We start from the raw sequence: 13057 nt of genomic DNA on the forward strand, positions 1-13057 counted from the left end.
GCAAAATTCACTTACTACAGTTTATTTACCGTAGCAAACAAGAAATTGAATATGATAGCATTTTTAAAAAATATTACAGTGACAAGGGGGTGTAGCATTTTAAAAATCTATAGCAGCGGCGAAACTGTAGTATCAAAAATTTTTAAAACGTTACTGTAACATTTAAAAATCGGGATTATTGTAGCAAAAATAATGTCTTGTTTTGCATGGTGTTCACGATTGGTTAGACTTTATTCGAATACATCATCATATGTCGCCTATCCTCATTCCTAAGCCTGGATGGTGGATACTCTTCTCTACTAACGTCACATTATTCTTAATTTTTTTCTCACAACTAGTCAATTTTAACGGAAAGATGAAAACTTAGAAGAGTACAAAAGATTATTAGGTACTTAAAAAACAACAACATTGTTTGGTAGAATGGAGAAAATATTACATGTTTCATTGTTAAGCTCAGAGATAGACATCTGAACCTTCCATACGGAATCAAGAAGAAAAATCTTTGGGGCTAAAAAAGCCGGAGGAAAATTGAACAGGCATTTTAGAGCAATATAGTAGAATATATATTTTTTTTGAACTATGTAGAAGTGTACAATATCAACTATTGGTACTATTTTATATATTAATTTGGAAGAAAAGATGGTGGTTCTTGCAAATTAAAACATAAGTATTGAATCCATAGGTACCATCGATTTAATTGGCAAGAACCGCCAGCAAAATGGCTGCAGCAAGATGAATGATCAGAATCAACTTCTCGTTATATCTACATCCCTACTACCGTTGTTACCATCTAATGCAAAGTGCAAAAAAATTTGCTAGTAAAGAATCTAACACATTACTATTATAAAAAAGGAACAAAACATCCACTATAAAAATTACATTGCACAAATAAAAGAAAATGGGGTGTACAAAACTGCAGCAGGAACTCTAAACATCCAGCTACAACACCCTTATTGGATCCCTTCAGTACAAAGATGATCACCACCTATTTCTAGTTATTTCTGACCTCTACGCCTATGCTTTCCTTTTGGGTTCCTGTACACGTGAGTTAGTACCCCTATACTTGGATGGCAATGATTCTTTAACCACTTGATGCCACCAGTATTTACAAGTTCAGCCGATAACCCCGGCTGAAGCGAAGGAGGCATGATTGGAAGCTCGGGGAAAATTTTCCATGTAAACCAAACATTCATGCTCTTGAACTGAGTGATCGCTCAGATATTTCGATTACTTTGTCAAGCACAGAGCTGTTGCATTGCTTTCCCTCGAATGATGACTTTCATATCGTCACCACACAAAACAGGCCCCTGAAATTTGCATTAGATAACGCTTATCAGGACTCAGTGATACTATTAATATTTTAATATTATGTAACTGGCGTGCATTTTCAACTAAAATGACGGAAATGATGTCAGTTGAAATTAAAAGAAAAGGCTCAACATGGCAATATCAAATCCATATCTATAGAATGCTAGTGATTATGAAGATAAAGAATAAAAGCCAAGATCTAATTATATCCGCATTCTCTCTCTTCCATAATTTTCTTGAGCAAGCATTTCTAATGGATTTATTTAACAAGCCCAAAAATAAGATGCAAGATGCATTCAGAGAAGTTGTCAAAGTGGAAGGCAGCTTGCATCTCGATCAAGATACTTCTGGAGGCAAAGTACACCTGATCTTTGGGCATGAAAGAAAAATATGACCATGGATACTGTGCATCTTGTGAGGCCTTGATCTTATTACTATTAGATAATTAAAATGCATAAAGAAGAATCATACCATACCGAAATCCATTTGCTCTATAATATTTGGCTCAGAGACCTTTTTGCTCGCAGAAGTCTGCATAACCCCGAGCAGTCCGGACCTCATTGAAGCCTCAACCAAAGTCTGGGCCTCATTGAAGCCTCAACCAATATATGGTGCCAAAAAAAGATAGCTTCTTCCATGTGTTGATATTTCATTATATAGCTTCCAGGATGATTGGTGCTTTCGTAAATACTGACAGAACAAATGGTGCTTCTTCTCCAGGTTGAATTGTGGTGGGTACTATTGTGTATCCTTTAGGATAAGGTTCCAGTACCAACTCACATGATATTTCTCTCGAGTTAACGTAATCTGTTCCTCCAACTGATTCATGCAAGTAAATATTATAAGCAGCACGACACCCTCTTGTCTTCAGTATTCTCATGCCAATATAGAACATTGAACAATCATGACTTGACTGATAGTTCTTGAAACCATTGTTTTTTCTCGAGAATCTCACACCCTAATGAACACAAAGGAAAAAAGGAAACAATCAGCAACAAGAAGAATTTTTTGATAGTAAGGGCGTGTTTGGTTACTATGGCTTGCACAGAAACCACATGGAAACAGATTGCCAGGTCCACACGGAAAAAACTCTGGAGCAAACACCATTCTTAAAATGTGTTTGGCGTTTTAGAAAAAGTCTTGGAAACTTTTTCCCTAAGTCTGCATGTGGCTCCCATATTTCATGTGGAATCCAATCCGACCCCCCCCCCCCCCCCCCCCCCCCCCCCCCCCCCCCCCCCGCCCCCCCGCCACCCCCCTCCCCCCCCCCCCCCCCCCCCCCCCCCCCCCCCCCCCCCCGCCACCCCCCCCCCCCCCCACCATTCACACACACACATCCCCTTTTCTTCTCTTCCTCCTCCTCCTTGCAGAATTAGGCTTGAAGCCAAGATGAACCAATTAAAAGAAAGGGTGGTTGGTGAAATTGTTGCCACATCCACAAGTTTTCCTATTTTTATATAAGCAGCCAAACTATGGAATAACATGGGAACATTTTTCCTTCACTGTTTCCAGTGAGAAAAAACAAAAACACCTATCCAATAAATACTTGGAAAAACAATTTTTGAAATGGGTTTTGTATCAGGAATTTGATTTCCCTTACTTTTCGGAAAGCAACCAAACACGCCCTAAATGCACATGAAAAATACATTATACCAAGTACCTGAGTTAAAGTAATGAACACATGAATGGGGGATGATGCATCTGGGCCTGTCACTCTCAATCTATACTGTGGATTCTGATGCCAAGAGTCATAATCCTGGCAACCCCCTGCACTGTAGCCACGCCATTGGCCGTGGATTGAGTACCTCATTTCTGGTGGATAAACACGGCAAACATAGATTGACCGAAAGTGTATCTGAAAGTCTTGCCACGACATCCAAAAGATCCCATCCTTCGACTGATGGAAAACAAAAAAGACTACGTATCATGCAACTTGAAAGAGCCAATTAGACCAATACAAAACCACCTTTCGGTACAAAGTGATGGTCAAAAGCTATAACATGAATTGACTGTTAAAGTTATCATGCATCAAGATAGAGAACACAATCACAAAATGTTGTAAACTCTCTTATCTGTTATAAAGTGCGTGCAAAGATTTGAAGTATTGGCTGGTACATAAACATCTAGTTTGTATCAATAAAATTTCAAGTATGCCGAACTAATCTTACAGATACCGTAACCATAACGACTAATCCCGTTGATTTTGGCTACTACCAACCATGTTTACCAATAACGATCGTGCAAATAAGAGAACTGAGGTTTGAAGTACCAAAATTATTAAATATCATATCAGGGACAAGAAATGGATAATTGCAGAAAACTTGAGAATCATCAAATCACTAGAACCACCTATGCCTATAACTGATACTTCCGACTGAATCTCTGAAACTCCCAATACCTCCAAAACTAATACGATAGCGCTGATATTGATTACCGATATCGAGATTTCAAACCTCCGTGCACATCTTTCCAGCGAAGGCCAGAACATTTCACAATTTAATGGATATAAACTGAAATCAGTTGGTGCACATCTTTTCAGCAAAGGTTAGAATTTCTTCACAGTTTATGGACCCGAATCAGTTGGGTACAACACATAGAAAGCAACAGATTATCCTTTTTATATATCCAATAAGTTAATAGATTAAAAAAGTTTAGGAACATAGAGGAGGCAGGAGCATAGTAAAGAAAACCTTTACAATCTTAGAAGCATATATAAGCATACCTGTGGAACATGCTTAAGCTTGTGTTTCATACGATCAGTCCATTCAGAAGATGAATCTGACCATGGCCCATTCCATTCAACTTCATTGGCCCATGGATTACGAATCTGAACAAGTTTGTGACCATCGACCTCTTTAACCTATGTATGATGAGAAGTGGATGGGATTAAAGTTAGCTGACTATGCTTCCCCACAGAATATCAGACATATCAAACAAAGAAAATGGTAAATCGTACCTGCAATAATGAGTATGCATGCCCTTGAACAATTCCGCTAGATGAAACATGTACATCTGAACCTGATGGACTTCCAGCACCAAGTAGAAAACCCTCTCTTTTGAAATGCAACAACTGTGACCATAGCCTTCCACTAGCTAGATCAATTTGAGCTTGAGCACTTCTCATGTCAATTTCTTCACCAGCACCCCCTGTGAGATCTACAAGGGCATCTTGGACGAGACCACCTTCTAAGGCCTCATAAGAGCCATGCAATTTGGCATAAGCTTTTTCCAAAACAGAAACCCAGAGTTCGTTACGCTTCTTGCTGGTAGCAAATGCTGGTTTCCCTGGTGACTCACAAGGTATCCAATCATCAACAACAACAGGGACCCATTCACCCTGCAGGAACAAAATGTGGCTCCTAGTTGGGTACCAAATATACACACCAAACACAAGAAAAGCAAACACTGCCAAAAAAAGCAAATGTTGCGCTGCCCACAATTTTAAATTGTTCACCTACAATTCTAAACAGCGCCGCATACCACTGATGAAACTGACCCAACAAACTCCATCAATATGCTACAATATCAATATTACTCAAGAAATGTATCAAACTCATTCCTTTTTCAAAGGGAAACGAGCTACAGTGATGATTATTGCAGATTTTCAACCCTTATTTCCATAACCAAATTGTGCACTAAACTAAACTAGTGACCAATATATTTGTTTCAAAAGAGGTAAGGGGAGGACTGTAGAGGAGCCTTTTCTCATTCCTCGCTTACAGAGTGAAGTATATCTACATATTTTAGGGGAAAAAGAGACCAAAGCATATTCAACCAAAACATGAGACATGCACGTCAAATATTTCGGAATCCGAGCTAACCTGGATGCAGAACCGAACAGTATAAATACCCTCTTCATTGTATTGTGGAGTGATAATGACCTCTGATATTCGAGAAACATCAGTTAGAACAGCAACAGCACTCAGAAACCAACAGTCACCCAGACGACCCTGCAGATGTCAAGTATTTCAAAGCTCATCAGAAAATCATAGGGAAATTAGTTTTAACCATTCAAAGATCATACTCTATCAACAGAAATTATTTAAGGTTCTACATCAAAAGAAGATGACCCCACCTGACAAACATCAGACGAGTTTACAGAAGCAGAAAACAAGCAAGGACAGGAACTGATTGAGCTTTCTTTCGCAATATCAGCAGGTCTCATCCACTCAGAAACAACCTGAGATACAATTCAAACATTAACAGGCCGAAATTTGTATCAACGTCATAATGCTCCTCTGTGAAACTTGCCTGCAGTTTTGGAGGAGGATTTCCTGGATCAATATATAACGAACGGTTGTTCGGTGGAAATTCTTGATCAGTAAAATGTTTATCGCCTCTTGCAGAGAGAGATTCTTTGACTGCCATCTCAACAGATAGCATGCGCTGGTTAATTTCTTCTTGAGTTTCAAACCTAGGCTTTCTTAGCTTTCTAATATAATAATCCATGTCAATTGTGACCCCCTCATGATCTGGCCTTCTTTTCCTTCCACTTGAATATTGCCCATCCCAATCAACATCTTCCCTGTCATACAACTCAACATCTGCTTCTTCACTCTCCCAATCATTAGCCTAGAATTAGATTTAGTCATCAACACATACTCAAAACGGACAATTCAAACACAAATATAAATCACATATTCTTCTTATCTGTTGCAACGTAATGTAATAAAGTAAAAAGAGAGAAGAAAAGAGAGAAAAAAGAAAGAAACTAAGAGCATTATTTTCAAGCTCAGTGGTGCCCCACAGTTGACCCCATTCTGATGGGGAATGATCCTTACCCTCATGAAGCTTACCAGAAGGGAAAGCATGTGGATGTGAATTCATACAGAAAGTATACGAGAAGCTGAAAGCTTTGTTTTTTTTCCCCAAGAATGATATAGCTAATGATACATAAAAAGGTTGAATGATGTGCTAATAAAATTTTGGTGATGAACTGTAGAGTCTATAGTTAATTTTTGAAGTGTATGGAAAGAAAAAACAAATAGGGACAAAACTTTCAAGAGCCTTGGATAGGAAAAGGACAAAAAATAAGATAAGAAACTGGAAATCAAAAAGGAATGACAATGAAATTTATGGAGTTGAAGCAGCAAATAATTTAGATATACAAGATCTGAGCTCCTAGTGATCAAGATCACCCTCCACATATTATTATGCCGGCCTGTAGTTGAAGTAACCAGGAAACCCATACCTTCTCTATTTAAACAATAAAAATTTGTAGTTATCTCGAGCTTTCAAGCCCACAAATTCAATTTTAGACCACAATCTTCAACTAGGTCAGAGATTGTGCTCCTTATGGTCCACTAAACCTTTTAAAGAATGCAAGACACTTAAGTCAAACATGAACCCCCTCTCTTACAAGGTTTAAACATTAATGAAGTATAGAAATGTGTATCCAGATAAGCATACCCTCGGAGGTGAATCACCCAAATGCCAGCAATCTTCCGGCAGATCAATCAAGTCACATTCAGCTAAACTCATAGTAGCATGAAGCGCAACTATCTCATCTTCAGTCAGGCACCTTCCCCAAAGAAAAGCATCCATCATTTGCATCTTGGAGTCAGCACCTTCACTATCCGACCTTCCAAATGCATCCAGATCGGTTGGTGGTTTAATACCAATCCAAACATCAGTTCCCTGCTCCCAAATGCCACCACCCCCTTGCAGAGGTAGACCACTCTGATATCCATCAAAGCCTCCATCCAGATAGGATATCGCCTCTCCTGCATCCGCGTCCACTGTCACAGTAACAATATGCCACCTGCAAAATGTTTTAAAGAATATGTATTAAAATATACCAAAGAAAGAAAAGGGCGAAACAAATCAGAATATCAAATTTCCAAAGCTTATGGTTATGAATAAGAAAAAGACATGAATTAAGAAGTGACAAAAAACATTTAATGACAAGACGCACCTTCCGTCTGCAATGCTGGCAGAACCTACATTCCACTCCTTAGAAACGGTAGTCATCCTATCACCTTTTGTAACCAATCTCAGACCAACTTGTCCAGCCTCAATGCCTTGTTCTGAACCAGCAACGAGGATCTCCCAGCATGTCTTCTTCTGGAACTCAGTTCCTAGAAGGCACACTGGTCCAGACTCTGGTTGGATCATGACTGCAACGGAGAAACTGACCTTCTGACTATCACAAAGGCTTGGGTCAATCTGCCCACAATGTCTGCCTATGGTTCTTGGCTCATCATCAAGAACACACACAGTACCTGACAATCCAGTCTGCAAAGTAGTTTAGGAAAATATGATGATATATTAATGATAGTTACATAGTTTAACCGCTCCGTAGATAAATACTTAAACAAATACAGATTCTAATTAATAATAACAGTTCCGCTGCAAATGTCCACAGCAAGATGAAAACAGCAGACTAGGCCGCTATAGAACTACAGAATGCCACACAATCATAGTTGCATCAGATACACAAATTGGTTCCCCAAAATTGGGATACAGCATATAAGTACGTTGAGCACAAAGCCCCTCTAAGCGTACATGCGCAAGACACAAAGCAATGTGTGCAATTGAGTAAGGGAGGCGCGCAATAGAATATATGAGTCGCTGACTTTACTATAATTTAATGCGTATTTTAATAAAATGTGAAATGAAACCATGATTCCAAGACTAACTACGTGAAAAGAGAAACATAACAAAAGAAAGAACTCAAAGCACACCCAAAAAAATTATATAGCGTACCACTGATCGAACCTACTCAACACCCCCCCCCCCCCCCCACACACACACACACACAAAAAAAGAGAGAGAGAATCCAACTTTCTAAGTGACGAATTGCGTACTCGAATTCGTACCATGACCCCTTATGTTCCACGTACTGTGTAACTATGCACACAATTAATCGTAAAGTGTCTATGGTCGCATAATGTTCCATGAAACTCAGTGCACATCTTGTAGGATCGATGTCCATTAGAAAGACTGTTCTCCAAAGAAAGTGTCCTAGGATATTTGCCAATTATTACTTCAAAGTGAAGTGCAATTAAGCCAGAAGATTAGTATCACAAACTCACTTTCATTTAAATTATAATTGTTAGGGATCACTCGTTTTCCTTGGAATACAACCCATGCTAACATCTAAGCAAGCAACAGAGCTTCAAAAGAATTTTAAAAGAGATCCACCTTTAATTATGACAAAAGGATTCTCTTTATTATATATAATAAATAAAGAATCAAATGATTATGATTACATCTTATTCTATTTTATCAACTTTTTACACAATTTATGTTACTGAGGACATGAAACATAAGATATCATAGCCCAAACCTTTTTAACCTTTAACTAAGGAAAAATAAATAGTTCTATAGCTAGATGAGCCTGATGAGGAAACATTAAAAGTGAACTAGATGACCAGTTCCACTGAAAAAAGCATTACTGGCTTTTTCACATCAGTATTGCCCTTCTGGATATCTGAAGTGAGGAACATAAAAGTCTATGAAATAAATAAATGATTCTGGCCTCAGGAACTAAGTTAATTGTCACGTGTCAAATTTGCTTGGTGTTTATTATTAAATCTGAACCCAAATGCACAAGCTTCATGTCTTCAACTATTGGCTCATATGGTCATCTAGCATGATATAGATCAGAGAACTTAAGAGGTCCTAGGTTAAATCCCATTAGTTTTTGCTCTAAAAAAATTCAATAAAAAAATTGAATAAATACTTGGGGCATGTTTGGCAACTTTGGATTATAATCCACTTGGCTTATAATCCACATATGAATAATAAGCGAAGTGGATTGTAAGCCAAAGTGTTTTTAAATTTAATGGATTATAATCCATTTTCAATAATATAATTTATTCTTTAATAATATAATATAGTAATGATAATAATAGCAGAGTGTTTGGCAAGAGAATGGCTTACAAGCCACCATTATTGTCAAAATGACCAAAAAATATTTAACGGGGTTAGAAAGAGATAAAATGGGGCTTGGAATTTTGTGAAATGGAGAAGGATAGGTTAGTCTTTTACTTGGAATTTTGTGAAATGGAGAAGGGTATGAGTCTTTTACTTGGTCAAGCCTTGTTGCTTATAAGCTACCAAAAGTAAGCTAGGATACTGTAGCTTGTTTTTTGGTGGCTTATAAGCCAAAAAAATCCATTTGCAAAACATATCAAAGTGGCCTATAAGCCACTTTTAACCACTTGCCAAACATGCTCTTATTCGGACTTTTCTTGAGGTCTTTGCTCTGCGGGACCAAAAGGCTACATGAGGAAAGGCATTGAATAAACTATCAGCAAACAGCCTACAAGCTTAAGCTCTTTAATAAGTAGGTATGTTGCGTCATAAAATCACAGTCCAATTTATCTTACCCTAAGGACAGCTCTTAAGATGGAAAAAGTTAATAAACACCAAACCTGCTCTGCTCTTCTTGACAACTGAGCTGCACGAATACGGTAAGCAATACTTGAAACTCGTTCCCGAGCGAAAGAGTCATCCAAAACAGAATCACCACCAACAGCACGCACTGCAGCTGCCATTGCTGCTGCATCCCTACTTCCAGCATTTGGTATAGAGGATAAGAGGGAGTTTTCTATCTCCTTCCATTTGCGCTCCTCCTTCTCCAGTAGAGCTTTCCTTCTTTCTTTGCCTTTCCCCTCCTCTTCCCGTCTCTGCATCAATATTTCCTCTTCCATCTCTTTCTCCCTTATGTAACTACAAAAATGGCATGAGGACTTCAGAACGTAAGCAACCAGATCAAAAAATATCAAATTAAATGTTTAAATAGGATAGAGACTACCTTTCCTGAATCATCTCAAATTGCCTGCGATCTTCAGGCATCCACTTCTTGATCTCTTTGGCACTTAAATCAGAGAAGCCAATACTATCTAGGAAAAGTCTAAGACGGACTTCATCCTGCCACAGTTCCCCAAACAGACCGTGAGTAGGGACATAAAATAAACAAGAGATTGTTATAAATTTTAATTCTTTTTTATCCACAGCCAGCTTCCAGCCTCACCTGTATCCTTTCAGCTTTAGCAGTCAAACCAAGCAAAAGAAGCAAATAGCCACCAAACTTGTCCCACATATATACCCATTCAGTGTCGATTGCCTCTTCTAAAGCCAAAATGCGCGCATGAGAACACATTTTTCTTCTGTAATCCACATCAGCAGGAGACTCATGGCAATAACATTTCATTCCACAAAAGAAAGAACCAGCGCTAACTTCTTCATTTCTTAGACGATCTCTAAGTTTCATCACATCAGCTCGTGGAAGGACAAAGTTTCCAGCCCTATCACGGGCAATAGTAGGGTCCCCAATTAAAAGAGAAGCTGAGCTAGCAGATCTTTGCGGAGCTGAGTAAGTCCCAGATAAGGCATTTCTAGTCTGAACCGACAACAAATAGTAAACATATCAACTAAAAGATAACGACAGTTGAAGAACAAAGTTCAAATTTTCCGCTTATAAACAAGAAGTAGCCACACAAGCAGCAGCACCTTTCAGAAAAAGAAGGATGCTGAGAATTTTACCAGGCTCACTGATCATCACACTGCTGCTTGAGATATAGTCAAAAATTATCACACCATCCATGCACAATCCACACACAGACACTTTCCCTTTGAATAATACTGTATCACTATGTCAACAAGTAATGGTATACTAAAAACTTTATCAACTTGGCCATTATTCCATTCAAGAAATAAGCTTTTGCGGCTTATGGGGAAAGGAAAATGGAGCTGATATGCAAAGGGAACCCATATGTGCACTCATTAATTCAGACATGCAAGCAAGAAAAGGTAGACAAAATAATCACCCAATCTAGGATATAAATTCTAGTAGATCCCCAACCATAGGCTCTCATGTATGAAAGTGTGGGTAGGCAGAATAAAGATCACAACAGAAAGCAAATTGTGTTCCTGATTCCCATTTGAAGGAATCAGAAACAGGACAACCCTTTCCAACCGCAAACTCACCTTAGAAGCAGAGCGAGTGATTGCCTGGACAACAGTTTCCTTACTGAGAAAATGCACAGCATCATCCATCATCTGTCAACAATATGCATATAAAGAAGATATATGATTAACAAGTATAAGAATGTTGAATACAACAACCTATAACAACAATAAAACCTGTTCGTCGAATCTCGAATATTGAACACAATTATTTAAAACTAAAATCATGAGCACAAAATTCTTATACTAAGACGAAAGGTTCAAGCATGCACCAACCTTCAGTGTCAGGCATGGACGAGATACAGCAAAACCGAAGGCCACAACAAGTGTAATAGCAGATACTGCAGCACCAGCAAATGGAGGGTATATTCTTAAACTAGCAATAACACCCCATCCCTCAGTTGCCAAAGCAATCCCATACAGCATGAGAAAGGCATGACTGGTGATGCATCAATAAACATCAGGTGTCAGTAAGTTATTATTAACATGTGCAAAGATGAACTACATTCAAGTAAAATGCTGACAAAAATTCAAGGGAGATATCAAAGTTGAAAATGTTACATGAAGCAACCAGAAAGAGATAAAAACTTGGACAAACCTGACATTTTTGGCACAATCAGCATGAGCATCATAAACATAAACTGGCAATACTCTAGGAGAATAGACCACAATGGGAGGTGAAAGAAGAACCTGAGAGAAGACAGTTTTCAATATAAAAGAAATAGGATAACTTAGGAAAATAGGAACTTCTAGAATAACTTACAGTCAATGATCTCCCTCCAAGAAGAAACAGGAATGAGAAATAACCAACAGATGCTCCAATAAAGGGTTTATCTGCAATAGAAGGCATAGCATCCTTATCTCAATGAAGAGAATAACTTAAAATTTCATGTTTACAAACAAAGGTTTTGCAATTAAGACAAGAAAAATCAGAAAATGGAATTTGTTATCACCTCCAAAAAATCCCACCAAAAATGCAGCCAGGGCAAGAAGGAAAACTAGAAAGGAAACAAAGAACATTTGGGTTCTGGTCAAGTAGAAATTGTTTGAAGCCCAATAGTGAATGACGCCGATAGCAAGAACAACTAAAAGGATAACCAGAAGGAATGCAACCCCAACCTGTAAAATAACAATTGGTCACTAAAAGAACAGTCAGTTGCTGAAACATAATAACTGTGTCATGACACCATGGCAGCATTAATTCCGCACTAACCGTCCATGGCTTGATAATAGTTACAATCGCGGATATGGCACCAAGCAAGAGAAAAAATCCAATGAGGGAAAATACATAGACACCACGTGAAAGTTTCCAGTCATCATCTTTCCTGAAATGATTAGCATGGTCAATTTGAAGGGCAGTCTAAACCTGAATGCAGTCAAAGAAATAAGGCAATCATTCTACTCACCACTTATACAAACCGATGAACAAAGAGCATACTGCAGGAATACAGACCAAGGGAAGCAAAGCAGCAAGAAAATCAACCTTCATAGGGGCTTTATCCTCTCTAGAATTCACCACACCCCAATATGATGCACCACAAAATGCCACAAGAACAACTACATCATAAAAGAAAAACAGCATCATGATACTTGCTTTTCTTGAAGATTACATATCACTAGTTGCTAATCTTTTTGGCTTCATTGTCTCCAAAAAAAAAATCCAAACAAAAAAGAACAAAAATAATGAATACAAATTATGATGTTTTTAAAGTTCTTTTATTACATTTGATTAGAAGTGGTCCACACTCCATGAACAAACACATCCATTAAACCAGCAGACTGCATTGTTACTTAACAAGGTCTTTTTTTTTCTTTTTGGTTGTTGTTGTTGGTG

General features: G+C 38.2%; 1 protein-coding gene across 1 annotated transcript in view; it reads right to left on the reverse strand.

The window, feature by feature from the left end:
* The window catches only part of LOC109840552 (calpain-type cysteine protease ADL1), a 24423-nt gene continuing 12177 nt past the window's right edge, over positions 812-13057 (reverse strand). The window contains exons 13-32 of the mRNA XM_020409240.1: positions 12630-12813; positions 12437-12548; positions 12177-12342; positions 11987-12057; positions 11822-11913; positions 11500-11662; positions 11245-11316; positions 10289-10657; positions 10070-10185; positions 9687-9984; positions 7223-7542; positions 6718-7069; positions 5560-5880; positions 5384-5488; positions 5130-5258; positions 4265-4645; positions 4031-4168; positions 2969-3205; positions 1780-2266; positions 812-1307 (exon numbers count right to left, since the gene is read on the reverse strand). Coding sequence (XP_020264829.1) covers positions 1961-2266; positions 2969-3205; positions 4031-4168; positions 4265-4645; positions 5130-5258; positions 5384-5488; positions 5560-5880; positions 6718-7069; positions 7223-7542; positions 9687-9984; positions 10070-10185; positions 10289-10657; positions 11245-11316; positions 11500-11662; positions 11822-11913; positions 11987-12057; positions 12177-12342; positions 12437-12548; positions 12630-12813 — 3932 coding nt within the window. The 3' untranslated portion in view covers positions 812-1307; positions 1780-1960. The remainder of the gene's footprint in view (positions 1308-1779; positions 2267-2968; positions 3206-4030; positions 4169-4264; positions 4646-5129; positions 5259-5383; positions 5489-5559; positions 5881-6717; positions 7070-7222; positions 7543-9686; positions 9985-10069; positions 10186-10288; positions 10658-11244; positions 11317-11499; positions 11663-11821; positions 11914-11986; positions 12058-12176; positions 12343-12436; positions 12549-12629; positions 12814-13057) is intronic.

The sequence above is a fragment of the Asparagus officinalis genome, chromosome 5, assembly GCF_001876935.1.
Source record: "Asparagus officinalis chromosome 5, Aspof.V1, whole genome shotgun sequence".
NCBI classification, from domain to species: domain Eukaryota; kingdom Viridiplantae; phylum Streptophyta; class Magnoliopsida; order Asparagales; family Asparagaceae; genus Asparagus; species Asparagus officinalis.